We start from the raw sequence: 27,391 nt of genomic DNA, 5'->3' as shown, positions 1-27,391 counted from the left end.
TGGGAGTAATATGTCCCATTTATACTACAGTGGGCCACAGCTGAATTCAGCCTGAGAGCACTAAAGTAACCAGTAAGGAGCAGAACCTCTGGTTTTTGTAATATTTGCATGATTCTCGTTTTTGCCATATTTAATAAATACACATTTCCCCGCACTTATTGTGCTTGTTTTGCACCATTTAACCTGTTTAAGTCCAGTCTGCATTCTGTGTAAGATGCAGCACCAAAACAGCAAAAATTGATTTATTATGTTTCTGACTTGAGCAAACCACAAAAACATCAAAAACAGACAACGATGTTTTACTTCACAGTTTGTGTGTTGGTAAACCCTCCAGATCTCCAAATTAATGTGCTAAAGCACTAAAAATGTTTCTTTCATAGTAACTTTTAAAACTTGGAGGCCTTAATTATAAAGGCAGCTCTTTCAGTGGCACTATTTCAAACATTAAAATGAGGAATTTTTCAGACTGAACACAGAGCATGTTAATTTAATTGCCTCTCATCTTTTCTCTTTGCAGTCTCATCATTTCTCAAGCAACGATCCCTTCGCCTCTACCAGTCCCAAACCGAAAGTCGCAGGTACTCTTTCCTCTTCCGCTAAATCATCTCAAACGTTAAACCTGCCCTTGATGTGTTCCACACTCTGGTACACACATCCTCACTCTTCGAATAGAGTATATGCTGGTTTACTTACAGACCAGCAGTCCAGATTAGTGTTAAAGGACAATGTCTATTCATTTCTTTGCTCACTGAGATGTGCCTTGAGAGATGCCTGTGGTCAGAGTTGCACAATGCAGATGAGAGCTGTTTTCACACTTATGCCCCAGAGTGATTTCTGGCCCAGCGGATGCCTGAGGGAAGGCAAAGAGTGTTTCAAGAGCAGAAGTGTGAAGAAGCTGTTAAGACTGTTCTCATGCTCAGCGTCCTGGCTGTCCCTTCTTCTCAAGTGTTCTGCCAGCCTGAAAGGATAAGACCTTCCTCGGTTGCTTCAGTAAACAGATTCTGTTGCAGCCTTTTTTTTTCTTTACTACGATGCCAGGAAGTGTTGAGCTGTTTGTTGTTGTTTTTTTTTTTTTTTTTTTTTTTTACTACTAGTGGTTAGAAAAAAAAGAAAAACAACTTTGAAAAGAACTTCAATGTCTTTGAATATCACTTGAAGTTGCAGCATTTTTGTGATGAGTTTCCATGACTATTACTGTCACATTTGCTTTAAAACGTGTTCTAACAATAAGTCCTAAAGTAGATTAAACCTTTTTTGAATGTAGTAGCAGCAAATTAATAAGCTGTTTATTAGAGGTAAACCTCTCATTCACAAATGCATGCTATTTTAATGTATTAAATTTGTGTTTTATTATTTCATTGATTTTCATTCATGGTATTTGTCTGGTTTTATGTTTCAAAACCATGCATACTTTTTTTTTTTTTTTTTTAATATGACCACTTGTCAATTTTTTATTTTTCCGTCTTGACGTTTTCTTCAGAATTTAGCTGATAGACCTCATGTAGGTATATTTTATTGTGAGATAGCAACAATGAATTCAAAACAGGATATTATTGCATCTTATCTTTGATATATGAACTGTGATGGAAGTGTTCATATACATCAAAATCTTATTTTAGATAAAGTGAGGAAATTCTTTTGTTCATAATATGGACCCATATATATGCATAACTTTGTAAACCAGCAGTGTTCATGTTGTGTTTGGTGTATATCTGAATTTGAATGAATGGCATATTTGCCAGTTAATCTTTCCCTTGCCTTTACTTGTAGACCCCTTTGGCACTCTGGACCCTTTTGGAAGCAGCTCGTTTAGTGGCAACAGTGGCTTTGCAGACTTTAGTCAGATGTCAAAGGTAGGAGGCCACATTTGAAGAAATGAGTGCAGCAACCTGACCATTTTGAGCCGATTTTGATTTTGTCAAACTAATATTTTATGGTTCATGCAGCCGGGCTTTGTAGAGGACCCCTTCAGCCGAAAGCAGGACACTCCAGCTCTCCCTCCCAAGAAGAGCATCCCGCCTCGGCCCAAGCCTCCCAGCGGTAGGCCTAAGAATTATTAACAACTTTCCCTAAGTTTAAAGGCCAAACCAAACTCTGTTTAGAATGGTCTCCTTTCTAAAACCCTTCACCTACTGGCACATTTACCCAGGGAAAACAAGGTAAATTTATTGCGATAGCTCATGTGAACATTACATTACAAAGCTTAATGTTTCTTTGACTATGCAAAAACAAAACTGTTACAGTCTTTGTTGTTGGTTTTTAATGAGTCAGAAATGTAGCAGCAGTTTATTTCTGAAAATAGTTGACAAATGATGCTGTTGGCCACTGACAATAACCAGGAAGTGTGAATGAATGCACTATAGCCTTAAAATATTGTTTTAAGGCTTTGTATGTGATACAACAATAAACAACAGCAATAAACTCAGTAGTGTTCCAGAGTTAAGGCTGTGACAGATTTGGATATTGCACTAAACACTGGCATTATAGGGGATACTGCAGGTCTAATTTTACTAAGTGATGGACAGAAGAAGGTTAGTCAATGATAATGGTGACCACAGAGAACGTGAACTTCTCAGAAAAAAACAAAAACACAGAGCCATACTTTTTAAAAACAAAGACACTTTAGCTGTAATCATACAGCAAAAAAAGGTAAACTTGACTGTTACAAAGTAAATGTTTTAGGAATTCAGTTTATAGCTGAGTCAATTTTGTACTTACTTCCTCTGTACTTTTCAAAATGTTACACCCATGTTTATGGCTATGACTAGGGGAAAAAAGTCACACTCTTGTTGGTTTATTTATGTCAGGTGGTGTAAGCTGATGATGAAAGATTTTTCAAATTAATTTACTGATGATTTATTTTATATACATTTTTTATGTTTTATTTTTTTTAGCTTTTAAATAAAGTAAATACATCTCCCTCTGAATAATGTTAATGAGGTCCATTTTGGTCACTGTTATTTACACACAAGGAAAGACATGATATTTTTTTTTTTTTTTTTTTTTATGTTTGTCTGCCAACAACTGCAAATGCTTTTAATGTGCACACCAAGGTCACACATGAATGGCCACAAAACTGTCATGAGTGACCACAGTGATATCGAGTAAGGAAAACAGGAAATGTAGGTTTAGAAAAAGAAAAATAGATTTGCATGGTTTTCTCAACATGGTGAAGTGTATTTATGCTTTTTAATCAAGTTAGTACATTTTGTGATGCTGTGAACTTCTTATGGTGAATAAGATGCAAACACTTAACGCAAAGTAAGAAATTGTTCCATCCTGACTATGTATTTGTAGAATCACAGCATCTCACTCTAGTCATAAAGGCACTATATTTTTTTCCTAGAAGCTGGAGAAAACTGTTGTGGTGTTCTAAGAAGTGTTTTAATACGAGGTTAGTGGAGGTTTAGTTGGTATATTAAGGGGGGCATGGCAGCATCTCTGTTGCTTCAATCATCTGCGGTTAGCCTGCACTGCCAGCATCGTGTGCTAATCTCCACACCCTTCCCCACTTCCTCTGTGTGCGCGCGCACATGCGCTTTTGCGTATGTGTGTGGTGTTTTGTGCTTACACACTTTGGTGAACAGTGTGACTTATCTGCCACAAATTCACACAGATATTTTCACATAGTGTACCCACTACTGCTTTCTTGCAACTTTCTCAACCTAATGTTAGAGTTCGCGTTTTTTTAAAGGACCGATGACATGGACATGAACTTTCTTTTACATAAAAAAGTGTAGTGTAGTACATCAACACTGTTGAATTTTAAAAAATATACCTAACACACCAGTTCTTGCAGCTTGTTTTGAGCATGTCGTTTATGTGACATTTACATATATACAGTTCATGTGAATAGGAGGACTACAGCTGTTTAGTTCTGTTGACATTGAAACTATAATGAGAGGTGCGTAAAAAAGTATTTTTGGTACATAAAAATAAAACCCCACAAATGGACGTCAGGGGAAAATATAAGATGCAAGAAATGTAGAATATGGAGGCTTTAATCATCAACATTGACCTAATTTTAATGTTAAATAAGACAAACCAGTCTCATGAATTTACATTCCTGCTAATGATGATTTTAGTATGAACTCCAATCACTATTGTATATTTAATATACGTTTATATATAAGTTTTCATGCGTTCATGGAAACAATGCACCAAAAACGGCAGCTAAAGAAAAACTGCCCAGTATTTTAATGATCTGCAACAAATGCTTCATTATACATCTTTTGCATTACAGCTCTGAATGGAGGATTGATAAGCCGTGGTTGTTTTTGCTGGCTTTGACCTGTCAGGGTGGAGCTCTGTATTGTGGTTTGCTATTCCGTTTACTGAAAGAGAGAAACTGATTGCTGGTCTGGTATAAATAACAGCCCAATTGACACTGCGGTTAACACCTTTAGAGGAACCAACAACCAGTTTAAAGTTCTCACGAGTGCCAGTCGTTGCACACACAACGAGGAGTGAAACATAAGCATTTTTATTTCCACTTTATAGTTTCTGGTATATATCTAGTGTGGGTTGCTCTTACAGGTTCCCTCCATCTCCACTCCAATGGCCTTAACCTTTAAGGTTAAACATATGCCTGAAACTGTAGGATGACAGGGTTATTTTGATTACTATCAGAGGTATTCAGCATGGCAGTTTGGGTGGCAATGGTGCACCACACAAGTGTAACTGAAACAACTGTGGTTTTTCAGCTGATCTAGGGAAAAGAGCTTGTGTTTCTTAATCATCCAGTTGGTATTTTATTGTCAATGAGGTGACCAGAGAGTGGGTTCTTGGAGAGAGAGAGAGAGAGAAATCTTTAGTAAATTAAAGTGTTTTTGTTTGTTTGTTTTGTTTGTTTGTTTGTTTGTTTCATAAGTTTTGTCTTGTGGTCAGGGTGTGTCTTAGAGAACGTCACCCTTATAACAGACAATTCTACTCATGAGTAAAAACAAGCTTACTTCTAGATTAGGGTGTGGTAGGGTTCTCACATAACGAGAAAGGAAATGTGAACTTTGTGGAACAGCAACTCCATCGTTATATATATTATTTAATATGTAGGGATGTATGCAGAAGACAACACCCACGTAACACACATCAACAACACACATATTTTTGTTGACAATTTTAGTGACAGTAAAGGACTTCAGACTTATATATGATACGTTTCTAACAAAGAAGTGAAGATATTGGGGAAAATGAATTAAAAAGTGCCATAGCTTTAACACAGGACACATTTTGTGTGTTTTTTTTTTTTTTTTTTTTTTTTCCTTTTTTTTTAAATGTGTAAAATTCAGGAAAAAAAACAGTAAAAGTACAAGTAAGTGGATCGCATAAAATGAAAAAAGAGTGTCAAAACAAAGAAGTCATATTAATGTAATGGCTTCTGACACAGTACTTCTGAAGAGTCACACCACCAGTCTGAACAGCCAGTCCATTGTTCTGAAAAGACCAGCATCCTGTTTGGTTGATTTGCAAATGTTCTTTCCTTTTCCTATTGCCATGTCTCGTAAGAGATTCTTCACAGCTTTGCATCCTTTTAGACTCATGGCTATGAGTCTTCTCACAGTGGGAGGAATTTATAAATTTGTAAATAACAAGATTTTCTCTTGTTTCTCAAAGATAAATGTTTTAAATATTGTTTATCTGATGAGGACTTTTGATGCGGCCGTTAAGGGACACGTGATCTCTATATTTATTAAGCATTATTCAACTGTTTTGGAAAGTCATGTTTCTTGAGGCATTATACAGTCAAAAGTCACAGGACAGCCTTTTATTTGAGAACCCCAGCAGTAATGGGTGAGGGGGACCTCTTCTCTAGGCTATGCCTGGAACATGTGCACCATCTTGATAAATATTGGATCATGGGCAATGGGAATGTGGTCATGTAGCGTATCAAAGTTTTTGATGAATGTTTAGTTTACTACATCATTTGAACACAGCAGCTGTTCTTCACATTGTGTGAAAATTTCATGATGAATGGGCCTATAGAAATGCTTCAAAATTATTTGAAAATATATATATATTTTTTTACATCAACTTCCACTGAAAGTTGTTTTGGAGAAGTATGTTTTTAATTGGAATGCTAGGTATGATGTTCATATGTTTTAAAAATATCTTTATTTCTGAATTATTTCAGGTAAAAGCACGCCAACTAACCTTCCGGGATCAGGGGATTCAGCCAAGTCAAGTGATCCCTTCCAGCCCTTTGGCTCTGATGCTAACGACCCATTTCAGAGTAAAAAGGTGGTCGGGGACCCGTTTAGTGGCAAAGATCCATTTGCTCCATCTGCTTCAAGTAAAGCCTCTAAAGACTCTTCCTTGGGTTTTGCAGACTTCAGCTCTGTAAGTTGAGCTTAGTGATACTACTTCTTGTCCAGTCCACCTTTTTTCTTTCCCCCCCCCCCCAAAAAAAAAATTGCTCTGCTTTTTAGTAATCATGAGTGAGATTCTGTGGAGCAGACTGCACCATTGGCTTCTGTACCTCTCCGTCTGTGATGTTGCCTCATGCTGGCTACTTTCCATCTCTACTGCCATCTCTATTTGTAATTAACAAATTCCATGGAATAATTGGAAATAATGCAGGGAATGTAGCCATGAAGCCAGACATGGATCCACGGTGACCTGTGAAAAAAAAAATTTTGTGCTTGTTGTGTTCCTTTATTGTCTTGAGTTTTAAAGGCTTTGTTGAATCAAATGGGCTAGAAGTTTTGAGGGGTTGAAAGCTCACTTTCTTTGAGGTCTGCATTGATCTCTGTTGCACACTGCTATGCTGAAATCCCATTACAATGTTTGTGATTTCAGAACCCTCTGTAGTTAATATTAAATCTTTGAATTTGAAACAAAATTGGCCTGGGTTTTGTTATAAAAATATTTTGTTGGAAGCTGTTTTGCTGTTTCCGGGTATTAGTGGCAGGTTACTTTTTACATTGTCTCAAATCACTTTCTAATTCTAAGGCAGAACAATTTGAAAGTTCATGGCTTGTAAATGTTGAAGGTTAGGCTGTGTTTTAGGCTTGTAGGGTCTGTCTACTTCAAAGGTTTGTTACATTCAAGTTCAATCTCAGAGTTTCACACCTATAACACACCCTATATTGTTAGACATGCTTTATTTGAGGGTACTGTTTTGAGGAAGTTGTTACTACCACAAGTGGTTTCATCTGTGGAGTGCCATACTTGTCATTTTCTACTATAGAATTTGATCATAGTTATTAATGTCTTTTTATGCAGTCTTTATGCAAGTATTTTCATATGCAAGTATTTCCATATGTGGTTTATGTAGCTTAGTAACTAAACTGTGCCTAGTTACGTTATTTCACAACATTTTATTGTTAGGTACATTGCCTATATTAATACCACTCTGTTTTAAGAGAATATAAACTAATTTAGGGAAAATATCCAATACCAGTTTTTTTTTTTAAACCGATATTGTGATATAAATTACAAGTATTTTCTCTAAATGATGTTCCAGGGTTGTTTTTCTAACCAAGAAAAACCATAAGATCTGGCTTTAATTTTGATAACTTAATGTAGAGGGCCAGACAGTCGGTTGTTGACGTGTACCCAGCACATTGTTTGGTTAACACTAATTGGTCTAAATCTAATTTAGATGTCCCGTTCATAATTTAAGACAGTATTTTTGATAATGTAGTCTGTAATTTGTGTGTTGTGTAAAATTTTTATCCACAGAAATATATGCAATGCTACTCCTACAGCAGGGGTGGCCAACCTGCATCTCTCGAGCCTCATACAGTACTTTTTCTGTACATTTGCAGCTCTCTGATAATATAGCTGCTGGGTCCCTATACATTTGGGCCATTCAGATTTCATTTTGAAATGGGAAACATTTCCTGTTTCTGATTTGTAAACAGAAAATGGCAAGTAAATGAAAGGAAACAGCTCCACCTTTCTGGGGCTGTGGTCATGGCTACTCAATCCGTGTTCACATTTCATCTTTTCCCACTGCTTACTCTGTGCTTTCTGCTCTGTTTCTCAGCAGGACAGCCCCAGAACCACACTCTGAAATCATTTACAGTAGGCAAAAAGAAGTCGGCTGCAATATTTGCCAATGTGTTGCAGGATTCTAGGGAACAACAAGGTTTTTCCTTGAGGAGTGTTTCTTTCTTCCTCACAGTCCTATGACATGGGCCGTATATTGCTCTAAAATATTCATTTACTATTTTCAGCATCTGGTTTCAAAGCAGTCACTCTGAGCATGCCATCTAGGTTCACAGTGAGAGCAGCGGTATAATGTCCAAGTAAACAAAGATAATGAAGAGTAGTTGACTCCCAAAGATTTGATTTGAGCGTCTGGAATTGAAACTTTTGCATTCTTCTCAGTTTGTGATTCTCATAAGTCGTGGTTGCTGTAGTATTGGTAGTTGTGTGCATGCATAGTTGTGTAAACATATAGCTTGGTAGTGGCTGGTAGTACTGTATTATTTTTTTTTTTTCTTTCCTTTTTTTTGTCTGATATGTTGGCCACCCCTGTTCTTTAATTGTCTGGATATCGACACCATTTCTTACTCATATGTCAAATTTCAGGCTGATCACACTTCTGTTTTATCACTTGTTAAAATTTCCTCCATTCATTTTAATGGAAAACATGAGTGGGTGATGTCATTGCAACTCTAACTCTCTTCAGAAAATATTTGAAATCCAATTTTCAGAAATTCATGTCCTTATAAAATAATATAGTTCACATAGTAAACATCATTTAAAACCTAAACACAAAAAATATAAGTGCAGTAAAAGGTACACATTAGAACCACCAATCTAGTCAAATTATTGATGTGAACATACATGATTGCACAGGTAATTATTTGATGTAATTAGGTGCATCTTGGATCCTCGACTAAAGAACTAATTAGTGAAGATGAGATCAAACATCCAAACCCCACTTTTCCCATTTTGCCACACACTGACAAAATGACAAAAATTCATTTTAGAACAGAGGCTTTTGACAGGCGGTTATTTACAAACTCCATTTCCAGAAAAGTTGGGACACTTCCTAGAGATGCAGTAAAAACTGAAATCTGTAATTTGTTAATTTACTTGAAACTTTATTTCACAGACAGAATTTTCAATAATGAACTTAAGACTGTTTGTTAAATATAAACAAAGTGATGCCTGCAACAAACGCAAAAGTCTTTGCCGTGAATGTTTAACACTGGGTTACATCACCTTTCTTTTAACTGTACATTTTAATCATTTGGCTGTTTAAGATATTGCTTGTTTTAGTTTTGCAAGTGGAATTTTGGCCATTCTTGCTGTATACAAGACACGAGCTGCTCAGCAGTCTTTGGTCACTGTTGTCTGATTCACCACTTCACTATGTTTCATACATTTTCAATAGGAGACCGATCTGTAGGACAAGCACATGCATTCTGTTTAAGAAGCCACGCTGTTGTAATATATAGACTGAAGCCTGTTGAAATAGATGAGGAGTTCTTCTTAAAAGACCTTGGCAGTATTTGTCTCTAAAATACCGATATAAGCCTTCGCATCAATAATACCTTCACATATATGCAGATCACAAATGCTATGGGCACTGATGCACACCCATGCCAATCACAGAACTCACTGGTGTTTCTGAACAAAATTGTTAGGTGGGCCAATAGCATTTACTGTGAGAATGGGCCCTGACCCCACCCATAAACTCTGAGAAAACTTTTCAGAGCGAGGAAAATCCTCTTGCACTCAGAAAGAACCAAAGGGAAAAGAGCTTGGTGCGTGAAGGAAACTTTCAAATTGATACGTGATACCATGAGTTCTAGGTTGCATTTCTTATTGCAGCAGTGGCTTGTGTTGCACTGAAAAATGTTCTATTGACAAATGTTCTACATTTTTTATGAAGATTGATATATGAAGTGATGAGCAATGACCAGTTTTGGCTTATAAAGGCTGAACCTTTCTTAAAAAAAACATGCTTCAAAATGCTTCAAAACAATGTGACATTCATTTTCTAAAAACTTTTCACATTTATTTTGCCTCTTTCCCACTTTTTTTTGGAGTGTGTTGCAGGCATTAAAATCTCAATTTGTATATAAGTACAAAACATTCAAGTTGTTCAGTGGAAACATGGGGAAAAAGCATGAGGAAAAAATTTGGGCATTTGTCTGCTAAGTTCAAGAAAATTCACAAATCACAGATTTATGTTTTATTAAAAATAATAAATTATTCAAATTTTTCTTTTTTCAGTCAACATTTGCCAACATGAACAAATGTTGGAAAAGCCCTTTTCACTTCTCCAAACTGTTTGCACATCCCTCAGCAGAAAAAAGCCAAAATACAGCTTAACTAAGAGACCAAGCCTTAAATTTAATTTTAGCACCTGATAGCTAATTGTACAACCCCGTGTAGCTGATGGTTATGTATACTGCACACAAATGACTCTCATCTTGTGTCCAGTGCATGTCTAATGAGAGGTTACTTTACATCACTGTACTGTGGAAATATTTGTCTGCAATACAAGGCTCAGTAATTTAGATATTATTATTATTATTTAATTAATTAATTTTTGGCCGGCACGGTTGTGCAGCAGGTAGTATCGCAGTCACACAGCTCCAGGGACCTGGAGGTTGTGGGTTCGATTCCTGCTCCGTGTGATTGTCTGTGAGGAGTTGGTGTGTTCTCCCCATGTCCGCGTGGGTTTCCTCCAGGTACTCCGGTTTCCTCCCACAGTCCAAAAACACACGTTGGTAGGTGGATTGGCAGCTCAAAAGTGTCCGTAGGTGGGTGGGTGTGTGTGTGTGTGTGTGTGTGTGTGTGTCTGTGTTGCCCTGTGAAGGACTGGCGCCCCCCTCCAGGCTGTATTCCCGCCTTGCGCCCAGTGATTCCAGGTGGGCTCTGGACCCACCGCGACCCTGAACTGGATAAGTGGTTACAGATGAATGAATGAATTAAAGGATAATTCATTTTTATAGTTTTCTATGTAATAGACATACAGTACCTGATCGTGTTGTTTGTGACTCAGTTTTTTAACGCTCATCTTTAACTGACAAACATAAAGTCTATGCTGGAAATATCCAGCCCCGTTTATTGAGCTCCACTACATCACAAATTTATTAACAAAGGTCTACAGAACTATGAGAAATGCATAGATCAGTTTATATTTATCAGTTTTTAGTGAATTATTTTCTTACTCATATTTGAGTGTAATGACCAAGCTTCTCTCAGGATTTCCATTCAGTACTTCAGCAGAGGATTTTAACAGGTCATGTACTTTAAACACAGTTCAATTGTGGGTTGTTGTTTTTTTCCATTTGTTTTCAGGTAGTTGACCATTTCTGGCGGCACGGTGGCGCAGCAGGCTCAGTAATTTAGATATTATTATTATTATTTAATTAATTTATTTTTGGGCGGCACCGTGGCGCAGCAGGTAGTGTCGCAGTCACACAGCTCCAGGGACCTGGAGGTTGTGGGTTCGATTCCCGCTCTGGGTGACTGTCTGTGAGGAGTTGGTGTGTTCTCCCCGTGTCCGCGTGGGTTACCTCAAGGTGCTCCGGTTTCCTCCCACAGTCCAAAAACACACGTTGGTATTTGGATTGGTGACTCCAAAGTGTCCGTGAGTGAATGTGTGAGTGTGTCTGTGTTTCCCTGTGAAGGACTGGCGCCCCCTCCAGGGTGTATTCCCCGCCTTGCGCCCAATGATTCCAGGTAGGCTCTGGACCCACCGCGACCCTAAATTGGATAAGCGGTTACAGATAATGAATGAATGAATGATCATTTCTGTTTTTTGTGCCTTAACAGTGGTAAGAAAAACAAATGTGGCTGCTCCCATTTCCAGCATTTCCAAAGAACTAAAGAGTATGTGGTAAATTTCTGTTCTTAGACACATGGAAAAAAAAAACATTTAACATAAACTATAAAAAAAATGGCACAAATGATCAGGAAACAAACACAAAGACTTTAAAAAAAAATTGCAAACCAAACACCCTCACCTCTACATATTAGGACGGTTAGTGTAAGTCCTGTGTATATTACAAATAATGTCTCATATAAAAGTCTTATTTCACTTTTATACTGTTTCCATGATAACATAAAAAAGTGAAACTTAAAAATAAAAAATAAATAACATCTTAGTCATAAATGGAAAATTCGGTGTTGAAGGAATAATGATGCAAGAAATATGAACATGAAGCAATGCAGACAGTCTGGCGCCAAGGCACGCCATGCTGCGTCCACATTCACACTAACTATAAAACAGCCTCTAGAAATTGGTAACATGTTATGCTTCTAGCAATTAAGTTAATTCCGAACACTTTCAGTGTTTGGGCTCTGGAATGGCCAGTAGGTCATTATTTGGTTTGCAAGTCAGACAATAGCATTAAGATGGCTATTTAGATTCAGATCTAAATATGGAAATTAAAGAAGCGAAGGATTGTGTCTGGCACCAAAATTCTGGTAAATAGAATATTCAGATACTGCTAGGGTTTCTGTAAAATGGATTCTAAATTATTCTGTTGAAGGAAATTTTGTTAGCATTTTACCATAAAATTACGCCTTCAAATTCATTGTGAGGTTTCTCTGACCTGTAACTGTGAGAATAGCACTCAGCACTGCAGCGACTGCACTATGTAACTATTGTAGGAGGGTAGGAAACTCAGAAAAAGTTATTGACGACAACTTGTGGCACCATTGGTGAATAGTGTAAGTGGTCTTATAATAATGTGGAAGCGACTGGGAACAACAGCAACTCAGCCACAAAGTGGTAGGCCATGTAAAATGGGAGATCAGGGTCAGTAGATGCTGAGGCGCATAGTGCAGTGAGGTCACCAACTTTCTGCTGAGTCAATTGGTACAGTCCTCCAAAATTCATGTGGCCTTCAGATTAGCTCAAGCTTAGAGCTTCATGGTAGGGGATTCCGCAGCCAAGAAGGTGCATCCATACCTTACATCACCTAGAGCAATGCAAAGCATTAGATGCAGAGGTGTAAAGGATGCTGCCACTGAACACTAGAGCCGTAGAGACATGTTCTGTGGAGTGGAGAGTCACGCTTCTCTGTCTGGCAATTCGATGGACGAGTCTGGGTTTGGGGATTGCCAGAAAAATGGTATGTCTGACTGCATTGTGCCAAGTGTAAAATTTGGTGGGGAGTGAGATTATGGTTTGGAGCTACCATATTAAACAGTATGGATTAAGAATTGGATGTTACTGAATTTCATATGCATGCAAAGGCAGAAGAGCAAATATTTTTGGCAATATAATATAGTGTTGCCTTATTGCCCACCCCAGGTCAGACTCAGAAATGGTCCCGTTCACACGAATTGGGATATTTTTAAAATCAGACATTGTGAGGAAAAAAATATCCCTGTCCAGACAAATTTGAAAATGTCTGCTTATCATGCCAGTCCAGTAATGGGCCATAGTACCTCTTCAAGAGAGACATCAAAACACCTTAAAACATTAGAGAAACATGGAAGTTTAATGTCAAATCACTCCATACTCCTTATGTAGTACACTATGCAAGTCATGAAATGACTGAATTTAGATATTAATAATGCATTATATATTTCTGATATAACATCAATTATCACCTATTTACAGTACACAATACACCTGAATTTCAGTCAGAGACAGGCAGGCTGTGTGATGTAAGCGTTTCTGAAAATATCTGTTAACTGCGTTTTCAGAAATCTCCATCTGGAGAGCACTTCTGAAAACTTCTTTTCATGTGATGGGAGGCCAAAACCCAGAAAAAAAACATAGTTTTTAAAAATATCCAGATACATGTGGACAGGGTCTAAGAATATCAAAAGTTGACCCTTCAAAATCTCCCTGTTGTTTGTACTGTAAGGCTCTTCGTATATTTGAAAGTAGGGATTTGGACATACACCTCACAGTGCCGGTGGCGATTAGTAAGGTGCTGTTCTTGGTTTTTGCTTTTTGGAGATGGTTCCATGGTGACTGGCTGGCAGAAAGGAGCAGTATCACTACTCAGCTCACAAGCTGGAGATTTCCCAGCATGGGATTTGGTGTGCACCCTACTTTCTTTATAATGCAAAAACCCACTCAATTTAAGACCCATTGATTTTTTTTGCCATCATCATAGTGATCATCCTCAGCCATCACTTTTCTCTCCTTACCATGCATGTGATGAAGACGCAGGGCTTGCTAAACCATCTTTGACTTTTCTTCCTGTTTCTTGAGCACTGTCCCTTCAGAATAAATGCTTATCATGCTGAGAAATTCATGCCATCATTTTGGTCTTCCTGTGGTTCAATAATTGTAAGAGAATATTAGACACATTTTGATCATTTTGTATAGTAACTGTTACCACAATGCTCAAATGGTTGCTTGTGACCCAAAACACACCTAAAGCTAATTTAGTCTGAATGTAAATCAATGAAATGCTGTACAACAAACTTCTGCACAGCAATTACACAATTTAAAGTGCTAAAATCACAGAAAACTTCAGATTAATAAATTATAAATAAAATAAATTAATTAATATTTGTTTACCACATTCATTTACTGGACTATCTAGCACAATTTAACAAATAATTATTAATAAAACAGTATATCGGCACTGTCCAAAGAAAAATATCTGCATTGCTGTTGATTTTTAGTTTACTAAATGATTTGAAAACAACAACTGTCCTTCACATTGTGTGAAAATGTCATGATGAATGGACCAATGGAAATGCTCCAAAACTCGCTCACTCATTCATTCATTCATTCATTGTCTGTAACCGCTTATCCAGTTCAGGGCACGGTGGTTCCAGAGCCTACCTAGAATCATTGGTCACAAGGCAGGAACACACCCTGGAGGGGGTACCAGTCCTTCACAGGTCGACACAAACACATTCACTCACACGTTCACACCTTTGGACACTTTGAGTTGCCAATCCACCTACCAACATGTGTTTTTGGAATGTGGGAGGAAACCCACGTGGACACGGGGAGAACACACCAAACTCCTCAGATACAGTCACCCTGAGCGGGACTAACCTACAACCTCAAGGTCCCCAGAGCTGTGTGACTGCGACATTACCTGCTGTGCCACCGTGCCACCCATTGCTCCAAAATTACTTATTAATAAAATATTTTTACACTGACTTCCATTGAAAGTTTTATTTTTTCTAATATAAAGTTACTATTTTGGAGATAAATGTTTTTTTTTTGGACAGCGATGATATTTAACAAAAACTATAAATAGCCTACAAATTTAATTTCACTAAATTAATCCTAATTGCTGCCATCTGTGTAGCACAGTTCAAGCACAGTTTGTGTTGTTCATGTGTTGGGTTGCTTCACACATTTTTAAAATGAGTTTATTACTTTCTTGTTGATTATTTAGCAGTTTTTCCTTTTGTTAATTATGCATGGAAATTGGGTGATTATTATCATTTTTTAATTATCACTATTATTATCACTATTTGTTAATGTGCAGCATATTTTTCTGCACATGTATATGTCGTCTCGCTCCTGCACGTATAGGATTTGTTAAGCGGCCACTCTTGCACATGACATTAAAATTTAATTTAGCGGCATATTATATTGTGGGAATCTATGAAACCCATGGAGTCCTGCCTGCAGACCTCAAGGTCCAGGCTGCCATTCCCATGTATAAAATGGCACAGTATTTGCTTGCATATAATCTATGCTTATCTTCCCAGATACTTTAAACCTCAGTCTTTAAATATGAGTCTTAAAAAGTTACAAATAATACTAGGTGGTTTAATTTTAAGGAATGGAAGATGACTGTAAAATGGTTGTACACAAATTACTTGGTAATAATAATAATAATGTAGGATATGTGCCCTCTAAGGCCCATTCTAAGGCTTTTATTCTGACAAGAGCAAAACATTCTTTACTTTGAACCTTGGAAACTGGAAACTTAAAATTAGTGTGATAAGCATGTTCATCTCAAACCTGTCCTATTTGTATGCAGTTCACACTATCTGCCCTCAAAGTGTACAGAATTAGTCTCCCTCCACTACTGTCAGTTTCCCAGCTTCATATCAATGCATGCTTCTTCACTTGTCCATCATTTCGCCTAATTTAATGATCATCATCATTTATCATTTGTGTTAGTGGTCTGTTCAATCTCCACTGTGCCATCCACTCAGCTATCCACTTGTTAGTGTACAGTTAAGTGAATGGTGTGTGGCAGTTTGCTGTATCTCTCTCTCTCTCTTTTTCTCTCTTGTTTGTGATTTCTTTTTTTCTTTCTAATTCAATGTTCTCTTGCAGTGACTGAGAGAGTTAAGGTAAGATTGTCTGAAAATATGGTGGAGAAAAATATGGTGGTAGATATTGTTCCTTTTGATTAAAAATCAGCTAATTTAATAACAGTAACCAGTCATGCCCAGTCATTGCATGCTGCAGATTAATTTTGAATAATTATATTTATTTTATTATGTTATATTGTACTTGATTAATTGTTATTAATCACATTTTTATTTTGCTTAAATTTTACCCTCAAAACATTTTCTCAAATTTTAAATGCCACTTACTTGTCAAGTCTTGTGTACAGAGAGAATGGACAAAAATTCCACTTGCAGAACTTCAACAAGTAGTGTTTTCAATTCCAAAGGATTAAAAAGTACAATTAAAAGAAAAGATGATATGACTAAATGGTAAACATGTCTCTGTGCCACTTTTTTTAGTGTTCTGTACCATTTTCTGTAATTAACAAATTACAGATTTCAGTTTTTACAGCATTTTTAGGCCCCATCCACACGGATCCATTCATTTTTTAAAAAGTCTTTGTCTGGTTTTGACCTCCCAACTCCACAAAAACAATGTTTTAGGTCACTGAAAACTGAGGTTTTCTAAAATGCTCTCCAAGGTGGAGATATTGAAAACGCCATTGTCACCATTCTCATGTTGATGAAAAAAAAATTTATATTTTCAGCCAAAATGTATATCGCAATATATTGCTTAATTTTGGATGATACGATATAACTCCAATGCCGACATGAACAGTATACAATCCACGGAAAAACTTCCAAGATCACCATCAAACATAAACCTACTGGCTTTGTCAATATTAATATTTTTAAACTAAATTTTAAAATGAGTGCGCTGAACTGACGACAGTGCCCTGTAATTAACGTCAGTCAGTGACAGATGTTGTATATTATGTCACAGTTAGTCCCAACCCTGCAATGTGATTGACTGAGAGACCTTCCAGGAATGCCTATATTACACAGTAATGGTCATTCTGACCGAAGCTCTTCATGTATCACTCTGCAAAATACATGTAACCTAGCAATGACACCAGCGCTTACAAGACAGCCCTGTGCCTGGATTTTACACCCAACAGGGAATCAGTTCATTTTCACTTTGCGTAACTTATTTTGAACAAAGTAGAGTTATGGCACAGTGGACTGTTTCTGCTTTCTGATTTGTAAACCAAAGAAAATCGGAAAGTAATGTAAAAACAGTAAACAAATTACCATGTCTATGTGGTTTTTGTGATTGTGTTTAAGTTAAAAGTGAGCTGCTGAGCTGGTGAATGAGAGCAGCAGAGAATAAAATGTGCCTCGACTTGAGTTAAGCAGAGAGAACTTGGCATTGTTTAGAGTATGATATATATCCACAACGATCTGAATCTGCTGTAAACAATGGTTAAACCATGACATTTTACTGACTTCATGCGTTTATCCCTGCTTCTATCCTGATTTAGACAGAGAGCAACTCTGAATAATGCACCCTTGTTTCCCAAGAAATCTGAAGAGAACCAAAGTTCAGAAATCCTGGGCGGGTCCAACATCGCAAAAGTTAAATATCCAGAGTTTGTTGAAAAGACCAAAAAGGAATGTGTGATAGAATAGAACTGTTCTTCCTCAAGAAATGTTGATAAACAAACAAAAATATTTTCACAGTCTTCTTTTTCTTAAAACCTAATTATAAACAGTGATAGTGAATTTTGGTATAATCGTAATAATACACTTGAAGTTCATGCTGTAACGGGAGATATTGGCATTGGTGTATTGATCTACGACCACAGCACACCAGTGCCAATATTTCAGGTCCTAACACACCCTCTCTTGTATTATTTCTTAACTGAAATATTGAAAAGTGTTTCAAAATCATATTCTTGTTATTGAAACATTTCATATTGCCATATATGTTAATATTGAATTATTGACCAGCCCTACCTTCTCACTCCATATATTGTGAAGTACAAAAGTCATTAAACTACAATGTATATGCAGTGGCACTATGTTTCAGATTCCTACATATGAATAAATATAAATAAGAAATATATAATCACTATTAAGATATAGATTCAGTGTTTCCATGACTTTCATAGTTCGCTACATAGGGAGTATTAAGGATTTACACATCTGTGTTTCTCTCATGCTTCATGGTGTTTTGCTGCTTCTCTTCATGAGGTACTATGGTCCCCTACTGGACTGACATTAAATGCCATTTTGTATTCATCTGGATGGGGGTATTTTCAAAAACGGAGAGAGAAAAATCTCCTTTTTTAAAACTAAATGGATCTGTGTGGACTGGGTCTTACAAAGTTGGAAATTGGGTTTGTATATAGCAAATCATTGATTTGGCATGAAGTACTTAAGTGATTGGACATGCCTAAACAATGTGTTCACTTATACTCACTGGCCACAACTAACATTGTATCTACATACTTTTTTTTTTAATTTTATACTATTTCAACATTATATTTATTTATTTATTTATTTTGAAGTTTAGTTAATGGAAACTTTCTTATTTTCATTCATTTATTTCATTTGTTTTCCTTTGACTTACCCATTTCTTATGTCAATCCATATACATTGAAAAACGAATAATGTGTACTGTGAGTGATAACTGGATCTTATATAATAGAACATATATGTAGAGGGGGCGGCACGGTGGCGCAGCAGGTAGTGTCGCAGTCACACAGCTCCAGGGGCCTGGAGGTTGTGGGTTCGATTCCCGCTCTGGGTGACTGTCTGTGAGGAGTTGGTGTGTTCTCCCCGTGTCCGCGTGGGTTTCCTCTGGGTGCTCCGGTTTCCTCCCACAGTCGAAAAACACACGTTGCAGGTGGATTGGCGACTCAAGTCCGTGAGTGTGAGTGAATGTGTGTGTGTCTGTGTTGCCCTGTGAAGGACTGGCGCCCCCTCCAGGGTGTATTCCCGCCTTGTGCCCAATGATTCCAGGTAGGCTCTGGACCCACCGCGACCCTGAATTGGATAAGCGGTTACAGATAATGAATGAATGAATGAATATATGTAGAGGTGGGTGTTCCTTATAAAGTGAGAAGTGAAGGTAAATGTGTCACCTCTGGGATATAAGGACATTCTCTAAAAGGAACAAATTTTAATATTTATTTTTTGCATGTTTTAGTGCAAGATTTTAAAACCAACAATGACCTGAAGTATCTTTATACTGGCCATATTTTTGAGGAGATATTTTCCCCAATATTATAAATCATGCAAATAAACGTAAATGGTGTGTTTTAAATGAGCAGAAGTGGTTTTTTTGTAGAGGATGTGGAAATATTTTCAGTCAACATTTAACCAAAATTTTGAATGACTGTACATATATGTCTGATATAAGTTTTAAGGGTTTGAGGGGACAATTTTGTGATCCTGTTGTCTGTTTAATGTATATTGATACTAGTCTAGGTGAGGTTTGTAGCTTGAGTAAGGGCAAAACTATTTGCTTCAGCTTTTCTAGTAGTTTGAATGAGTGCATGAGCTAGCATTGACAGCTTGTGGCCCTGTGGTTTGTTTCTTCACCAGTTTGGTAATGAAGCACAACAGATGGAGTGGGCGAAGCGTGAGAGTGAGAGAGCAGAGCGAGAGAGGCTGAAGAGACTCCGGCAGCAAGAACAAGAGGACCTGGAGCTTGCCATTGCCCTCAGCAAAGCTGAAATGACCAACACCTGACCCTCATGTCCTTGCATACATCCACAGTGAAGTGTTTATGCGTATGAGAGAGTGCTTGCAGTGGGAAAGGAAAGTAAAAAAAAAAAAAAAAAAAACATGAGGGAGTTCTCACAGTTTAAATGTTTCCTTTTGTTTCAAATGTGACATTTCGATATGGGACAACCCATATTTTTTGTGAATGGGCTAGTTCATTCTACATGCACTGCATTAACCTGCACTACTCTGACTGAAATAGTTTGTTTAAGGTATCGATTTGTGAGTGTACGCGTGAATGTGAGCGTGGCTGTGTGCTCATGCATGTGTGTTACAAGCTAGTGTGAACCTGTTAACAGAGCCATAGGTAGTGAATTTAATCAATAAGCCCACCCTTCTTTCAAAGCCCTTTATAGTGGAAAAAGATACAACAAACGTTACAGAGACCCAAAAGTGACTGATTTTATCTCTAGTACCTTATATATCTCTTTCAGGCCTGGTCGACATGGATGGATATATATATATATATATATAGTAACAAAGTGACAATAGTGTGTTACATCTGAAAAGTTATTTGAATCACAAGCCATCTGACCTCTAAGATTCAAAATTTTGCACACAGTTCAAGTACATGGTGCTTGCTGCTATAGGTTTATGTTGCTACATCACTATGACTGCACTGCAATCTTAGCAGCCCTGATCAGTCAGAGAAGATGAGTTGCATTTTTAGCTTGTCACTCGATTTGTATCAAAGTTTACATTATGGATGGTTAAAGATCATAGCAACTCATAGTAACATGAGAAAGAATGAGGTTTTTTTATATTTGCAAAGGAGTTGACACCCTACTTAAATGAGCCAGGTTCAGTTTATTTAGTACATCATTCATTTCTGAGTTTAATTCTAATTTAGCTACATTTTGCTTATCAACACGAAAACAATGATACTGGAATTTATAAAAAGATGACTAGGCTGTTTTTGTTTGGAAACAAGGCTGAAATACAGAGGAAAAAACATCTGGATATATGTGGATGGGGTCTTTAATTTTGTGGGAACAGGAGAAAAAAGGTGTAATAATAAGCAGCTTTGCTTTTGGTAAGTGTGTGGAAGGATTATTTGATTAAAACTGAAACTCCTAAAAAATGATAATGTAAATTAGTTTTATTTTCCAGTACTGTTTGATGTAAAACTCTGCAAGTTAGACAGATTCCGATGCTACAGTGCAGCTCACAAGAGAGAAGGTGCAGAGCTTTGTTTAATAGGTCATGGTGCTGGAGTGACAGACAGCAAAATAGATTTAAGAAAGTTTTAATCCATTTGTGTTTATTCCATTTATTTTCAGAATTTTTAAATGACTAATTTTATTAAGTTGAAGAATAACTAATCAATGCTTGGGCCTATAAGCACAAACCTCAAAAGTGGTAAGATCACAACAATATTTGTCTTCTAGAATGGGATTAGTTTTATATGGAGAGGTGAGGTAATGTTATCAATGTTTTGAGACTTGTTTTAACAGACTGTAAGAAACTCCTGTTATATACATTAGGAAAACACTTTATCGAGCCACCAGGCACTGCCCTGTGACACATTGTTGAATGACTGGCTTGTCACAAGCTGTTGCCATGTTGTATAGGTACATGCGTAGGATATGAACAATTTAAATCAGCTGAAATATATGGACATGGTTTCTGTTTACAAGCAAAGTTCCCAAAGTGGGGTGCTATTGCAGGGGGGTGTAGCAAACCAAATGAATACATATACAATGAATTTCTCTTGTAATGATTCTAATGTAAATGTTTGTCACAATTTTTTTTTGTTGTTCAATAAGAAGTTGCAATTTTGTATGAATTAAACTTTTTAGAATCAATTCCAGGGGAGGCAAGACATGTATGGTGTGGGGTGGGGAAAAACAAAAAGGGGCACTGCATAAAAGGTTTGAGAACCACTGGCATATGGAACTTTTAGAGGTATTATGGAAATTTGTAAATTGAGTAGAAACAAATTTTCCTTATGCTGTATCACTCTGTCTTAAATATTAAAGATGTTTTGTGGTAAACTTACACCGTTCCATATGGAAAACTGATCCCATTTCGTAACCATAAATGGTTATATTACTAGTTCAACCACCAATATATAATTTTTTTAATGGTTAATTTTTTACAACAGCATATCATTTAGTGATTTTTTATTTTATTTTGTGTGCTTAAGGACGAGATTTTGGCCACAAACGAAAAGCCCTATTCACCCCTGCCCTTCCCCAATCCTGCTCGCAAAGGCTCCGTTAAAAACATGCAGACTCTGCTAAAAATGCAAGGCTCGACTAGAAACGTGCAGCACACGTCTCCCGGCTTGGAACTTTGTGCATATTATGAAATTTACTTCTACTGCCTCCTCTAGTCAGACATAGATCTTGACCACATTTAACACAAGTGTAAATTGATGTGTTGTTGATATCTGCATAGAAATATACTGTAAGCTATTTTGCTAAGAACAAAAGGCTGGGACCATGTACTGTATCTTGTGTCTGTGCCAGGTCCCACAGTTGCACCTTGACTCTTTTTGGTTTACAGCCAAATGCATATGTGTTATTTCTCTCACAACAGACAGTTCTTTGTCAAAGACCGTGGTGGAGCCGATCACCTTAGAAATGGCCAGAGCCGCTGCAAAAGACCCTCTTGTAATCTGTTTAAAGCTCCTGAAAAATCATGTTCATAGTAGGAAGTGAAAGAGAAACAATGTAAATGTTGATGTGATTTCTCTGTGAGACTAAAATAATTTCATCTGATCAAACAGGGAATGCGTTAAAGTGAAAACTAAAGGGAATCCAGACAAGAATGTTAATGCAAGGTTTAAATAAAGACACTTTGTTAGAACTAATAACTTGACATCAGTACTACCTTAAATTACCTTACTGTTATAGTCCTTATCTCTCCATAACACTTCACTATTACTAAAGATACAACTTTGCTGGGTTGTTTTGCTAAATAAAAAAAAACAGCTTTTACTGTATTTTACTTGAACCTTATGCTGGAGGTCCTGCCTGGCTTGTTTAAACCTGTGGTCTAGCTAATTGTCAAGTTCAAGCTTACTCCTGTTTTTCAGAATTTGTTCTCTTTTAAACATGTGTCATCTCTCTGTGGCTCGTGGATGTATTCAAACTGCTTTCTCATGTTCAGAGCCCTTCTAATCTAATGTGATTGTACATTATTTTGGTTTCAGGTTTCAAATCAGACTTCGTTACTGACATTTAATGTGGAAATTTTTGAGGCGTTCAGAATGACCCATTTTAAAAACTGTGCCATAGCTGATAATTTTTTGGCCAGCAATTATAAATTGTGCTTTGCCTTTGATTTTTTGCCAACTATGTTTTACCCAAACCTGTCATTTCCCCCCCAACCCACACCCCTTTTCATTTTACCTTGTTATAAACAGTATTATTTTATCAGTTACATGCTGGGCAAGTTTAATAAAACCTGTTCAGCCTGTTCTTAGCCTACATCATTTTCTTACAAGTTACATCCTTTTGAAAGCACTGCATAGGCCATGACTAAGCTCAATTTCACTGCATTAAAAATGTTGACAAGTAAAAGTCAATTTAACTAATATTTCAATTTTTGAGAATTTTAAGAAAGTTTAAGGTATAAATATAAAATGTCTAAATATTATTTTAATTGACTTATTACATCTTATTAAAGGCATTAGGTATATTGATCAGATTTAAATAAATGCAGCTATTTAAACCTGTCAATATGAATAGCAGAAAATCATCTGACGTGGAATAACCTGCCTCATCAAATAATTTCAAACTTCATAGTGTCCTCTCATGCTGTATTTGTCTCTGATACCTCCATTGTGCAATAGTTTGTATATTTTTATTTGTGTGCTGAAATGTCTGTAAATCCATTTTGAATCTTTGTATCCCGTTTTATTTTTTTCCCCCCTTTCTCTTAATATGAGCATTTTACATGTCTGTTGTCATATTAAGGCAAATGATCCACAGATTTTAAGTGGAGCAATTTCCTTTTGGCTTGCCTTAGACTCTTGCCTTTGTAGATAATGGAAAAATGAAACTATTAATCCTCATATTGAAATGCATTTTTAAAAAAGTACATAGTGTATATTACATCTGTTCTATGTGTCCTATGAAGCATAAATAACTTCTAATCTGTAACTTTAAACATTTTCAAGATTTTAAACATTGGTAGGCATTAGAAAAACAGCAATGCTCAGTATGTGGTCCCTTTTTTTTTCCTAGAATAAAATACACAATTTCAGATACATGAATGGATGCCGTTTGATTATTTAGATTGGACAACTGATTAGTTAATTTACCTATGGGTCACACAAACTTATTCAGAGAATGTTCAGCCACAGATTTCCATGAATAAAAAAAGCAAAACCTTGTTAATTGCTTCAGTATTGTCAGTATTTATTATATATAAATCCTACAAAATTCTCACTATAAGGTTGTATATCACATGTTAAATAGAGTTTACCTGTGTACAGAAAGACTAAACAGCTGAAATATACATATCCTGCTATAAACACGATACACAATGTTTTACAATGTTTCATTGTATTCTGAGTAATGAAGACGAATTCCTTTTTTGTACGTAGATAATGTTTAACTTTTTTTAGCAACTGTTTGAATAACCACAGAAACCCATTTGTAACTCAAGTTATTTAGATTTGTAGCAGTTTAGGTAATGTAGTTAGCCTTCTCCTGCGTTTGGAGACATTTCCATCTTAAGTGGTTGGAAATAGCAAAATTTATATATTTTACCCACCTATGGAGCAGTAATAAAGCAATAACCTCATCTCAGCTTTTCAGAGTTTGGAGTTTTTTCCATTGTCTGAAAACTGAAAACTCCAGATGCCTCTGCCATGAGCAGAGAGAGAGAGAAAGACTAGCATACCAGAACGAGCCAGTCTGTCTTTTCTCTCATTTACAGACATGGGCTACGTAAACACATCAGACTAGTTTCCAGCACGAAAACAGGTTGGAAACCTAGCAAATGGTGAGGAAACGCCTTCTGAATTTTATAAAAAGTGTTTTCTTTACAATCATGATGCCTTTAATGTGCAGTTAAAAGATATCAATACAAAATATTAAAATTTAATAGCTTAAAAGCTTTGAGCACAGTTTTGTATATGAACAGGTTTGTATAGTTTTGTTTGTTTTGCTGATATTTTTAGTTATGTGACCAGGATTAGCTGATATAAGTTAACATGGGATGGCCTACACCTTGATCAGTGGAATGTGTTGTATGGCCAATCATGCTTTATATTGTCTCTGGGTGTAAAAATTTACATTCCATTCTCCTGCAAATGTGTAAATTGCAGCCAGGACGTTTGCTTTGGATGAAGGACTTTTTGTCATATATTTTTTCACATCGCAGTGGAAACTGCATTTTAACTTCTTCAGACAGTACTGACCTCTAGCAGATTATGTAAACTGTTAGCAGCTGCAGAAGGACAACTGAGGAGGACCTGTGCTGATGTCAGCTGACTTTTTAGTGGTATGAACTAACAGGAAATTCCACCTTAACTTTTTATCCACTGGACATGCATGGATTTTGCTGTTAGAGAAATAAAAATGGCGAAGTGAGATAGTTATGCTTACCTTCCAGATTCTGAGGCTGATGTTTATTTGTGCTGCATATTTGTTATCTGGGGGTTTTTAAGCCTGCAGATTGTTGCAGACTGTTTTTCCAAGTGTGACATTCCCATCTGATAAAACTACAAGTCAAAGTCTTTAGGTCTAGTATTCAAAGATTTATTACACTTACATATTTATAGATGTATTTGCTTGTTTTACATCATTATATCCAATAAAAGTTTCTTATACATTGCCAGCTAATTTAACGTTTCACTAAATAATATGGATAATTTTGCTTGTTTTCCAAGAAATAAGACTTGAAATAATAAAAATCTGCCAGAAGAAAAAGACACTTTTCTAGATACAATCATTAAACTCTAGTAAAACTCTCTAGAAAAAGGTTTAATATTGTCAAAGCCTTTGTGAGCACTTCTAAGGTATTAATTCATGCCATGACTCAAAAGTGTCCGTAGGTGTGTGTGTGTGAGTGAATTTGTGTGTGTGTCTGTGTTGCCCTGTGAAGGACTGACGCCCCCTCCAGGGTGTATTCCCACCTTGAGCCCAATGATTCCAGGTAGACTCTGGACCCACCGCAACCCTAAACTGGATAAGCGCTTACAAGCGCTTATTTCTGCAGTGCTGAGCCCAGAGTAGCAAGGACAGAGGTTCTATTCTCCATAATTACAGGTCAGTGAAACATCACAGTGATGTTGAAGTTGTAATGTTGACACAGGCACTTATATATTTTCTTATATATATAACTTATATAATTTTCACATTGAAGCACTATGTATAGAATTTATAACACTCTGGACCCACCGTAACCCTGAACTGGATAAGTGCTTACAGATAATGAATGAATGAGCACATGAGATTAGGGTCACCATGCTCAGTGCCAAAAAAATTGCTTGCACTGGGCTGTGTAGAAATGAAACTGGAGTGATGAAGCTCCAAACTTTACTTTTGTGATCATGAAACGTTATGTGACCGCACTAATATTTTTGTGGTTAAATGCAATCAAGTCCTCACAGCAAAAATCTAAAACATGTATTCACTCATTCATCATCTGTAATCGCTTATCCAGTTCAGGGTTGACATGGGTGTGGGGCCTACCTGGAATCACTGGGCGCAAGGCGGAAACACCTGGAGGGATTGCCAGTCCATTGCAGGGCAAAACACACTCACACATTCATTCACACCTGCGAACACTTTTGAGTGGCCAATCCACCTGCCAACTTGTTTTTGGACTAAGGGAGGAAACCCATGAGGACATGAGGAGAACTCCTCAGAGTCACCTGGAGCAGGACTCGAACCCACAGCCCCAGGACCCTAGAGCTGTGCGGCAGTGACACTATCTGTCCATAGGTCTGAGTGTGTAAAGAAATGAATGAGTTGCCTTACGAAGGCCTGATGACCCCTCCAGGGTGTGTTCACATCTTGCAGGCCAGTGATTCCAGGAAGGCTCCACTGCTCTGGATAAGCGTTTACAGACAATAAATGAATTATACTTTACACCAAAATCGCAACTTTATTTGCACACCTAATTCCGACAACACATTCTGAAAACTTGGGACAGTATCTTGTTTACCGCCATGGTAAAAATATTTCTTTAACGCTTAATCCTTTGAGGACTAAAGATATACATTGATCTAGTTTGGAATGCTAATTCTTCTGAATACTGACTAGACACAATTTGCAGTGCTGTCTGAAAAATTACAGTGTACAAAAGGCTTAAAAACCTTGCAATCATTTATTGAGGAACATCGTTGTTAAACTACTAAAGATACAAGGCCTCTTGTTTTGTGTGCTATTTTTTTTACACTTAAGCGTGATTTCATAACCTGCTCATTTACCCCTAATTTGCTGTAATGTGGGCTAATGGAATCTTTGGGCAGTTGTTTGTTAAAAACATGAGAATTTTCTAATTCTTGGTTACTGTTTTTAATCTACATTTCACATAATGCCTCAATTTGTAATAT

At 36.9% G+C, this 27,391-nt stretch overlaps 1 protein-coding gene across 2 annotated transcripts in view; it reads left to right on the top strand.

Annotated features, from left to right (window-relative positions):
- eps15l1a (epidermal growth factor receptor pathway substrate 15-like 1a) overlaps window positions 1-24,201 on the top strand; it is a 55,242-nt gene extending 31,041 nt beyond the window's left edge. Inside the window, exons 21-25 of one of the 2 annotated variants that reach the window (XM_066647139.1) lie at window positions 518-578; window positions 1,771-1,853; window positions 1,947-2,040; window positions 6,131-6,336; window positions 19,696-24,201. In XM_066647139.1, the coding sequence (XP_066503236.1) occupies window positions 518-578; window positions 1,771-1,853; window positions 1,947-2,040; window positions 6,131-6,336; window positions 19,696-19,842 (591 nt within the window). In that variant the 3' untranslated portion in view covers window positions 19,843-24,201. The remainder of the gene's footprint in view (window positions 1-517; window positions 579-1,770; window positions 1,854-1,946; window positions 2,041-6,130; window positions 6,337-19,695) is intronic. The other variant, XM_066647140.1, reaches the window with a different exon arrangement.
- The last annotated feature ends 3,190 nt before the right edge of the window (window positions 24,202-27,391 follow it).

The sequence above is a fragment of the Hoplias malabaricus genome, chromosome 16, assembly GCF_029633855.1.
Source record: "Hoplias malabaricus isolate fHopMal1 chromosome 16, fHopMal1.hap1, whole genome shotgun sequence".
Classification (NCBI taxonomy): Eukaryota; Metazoa; Chordata; class Actinopteri; order Characiformes; family Erythrinidae; genus Hoplias; species Hoplias malabaricus.
The sequence above is the reverse complement of the archived record's forward strand: the minus strand, read 5'-3'. Positions and strand labels throughout refer to the sequence as shown.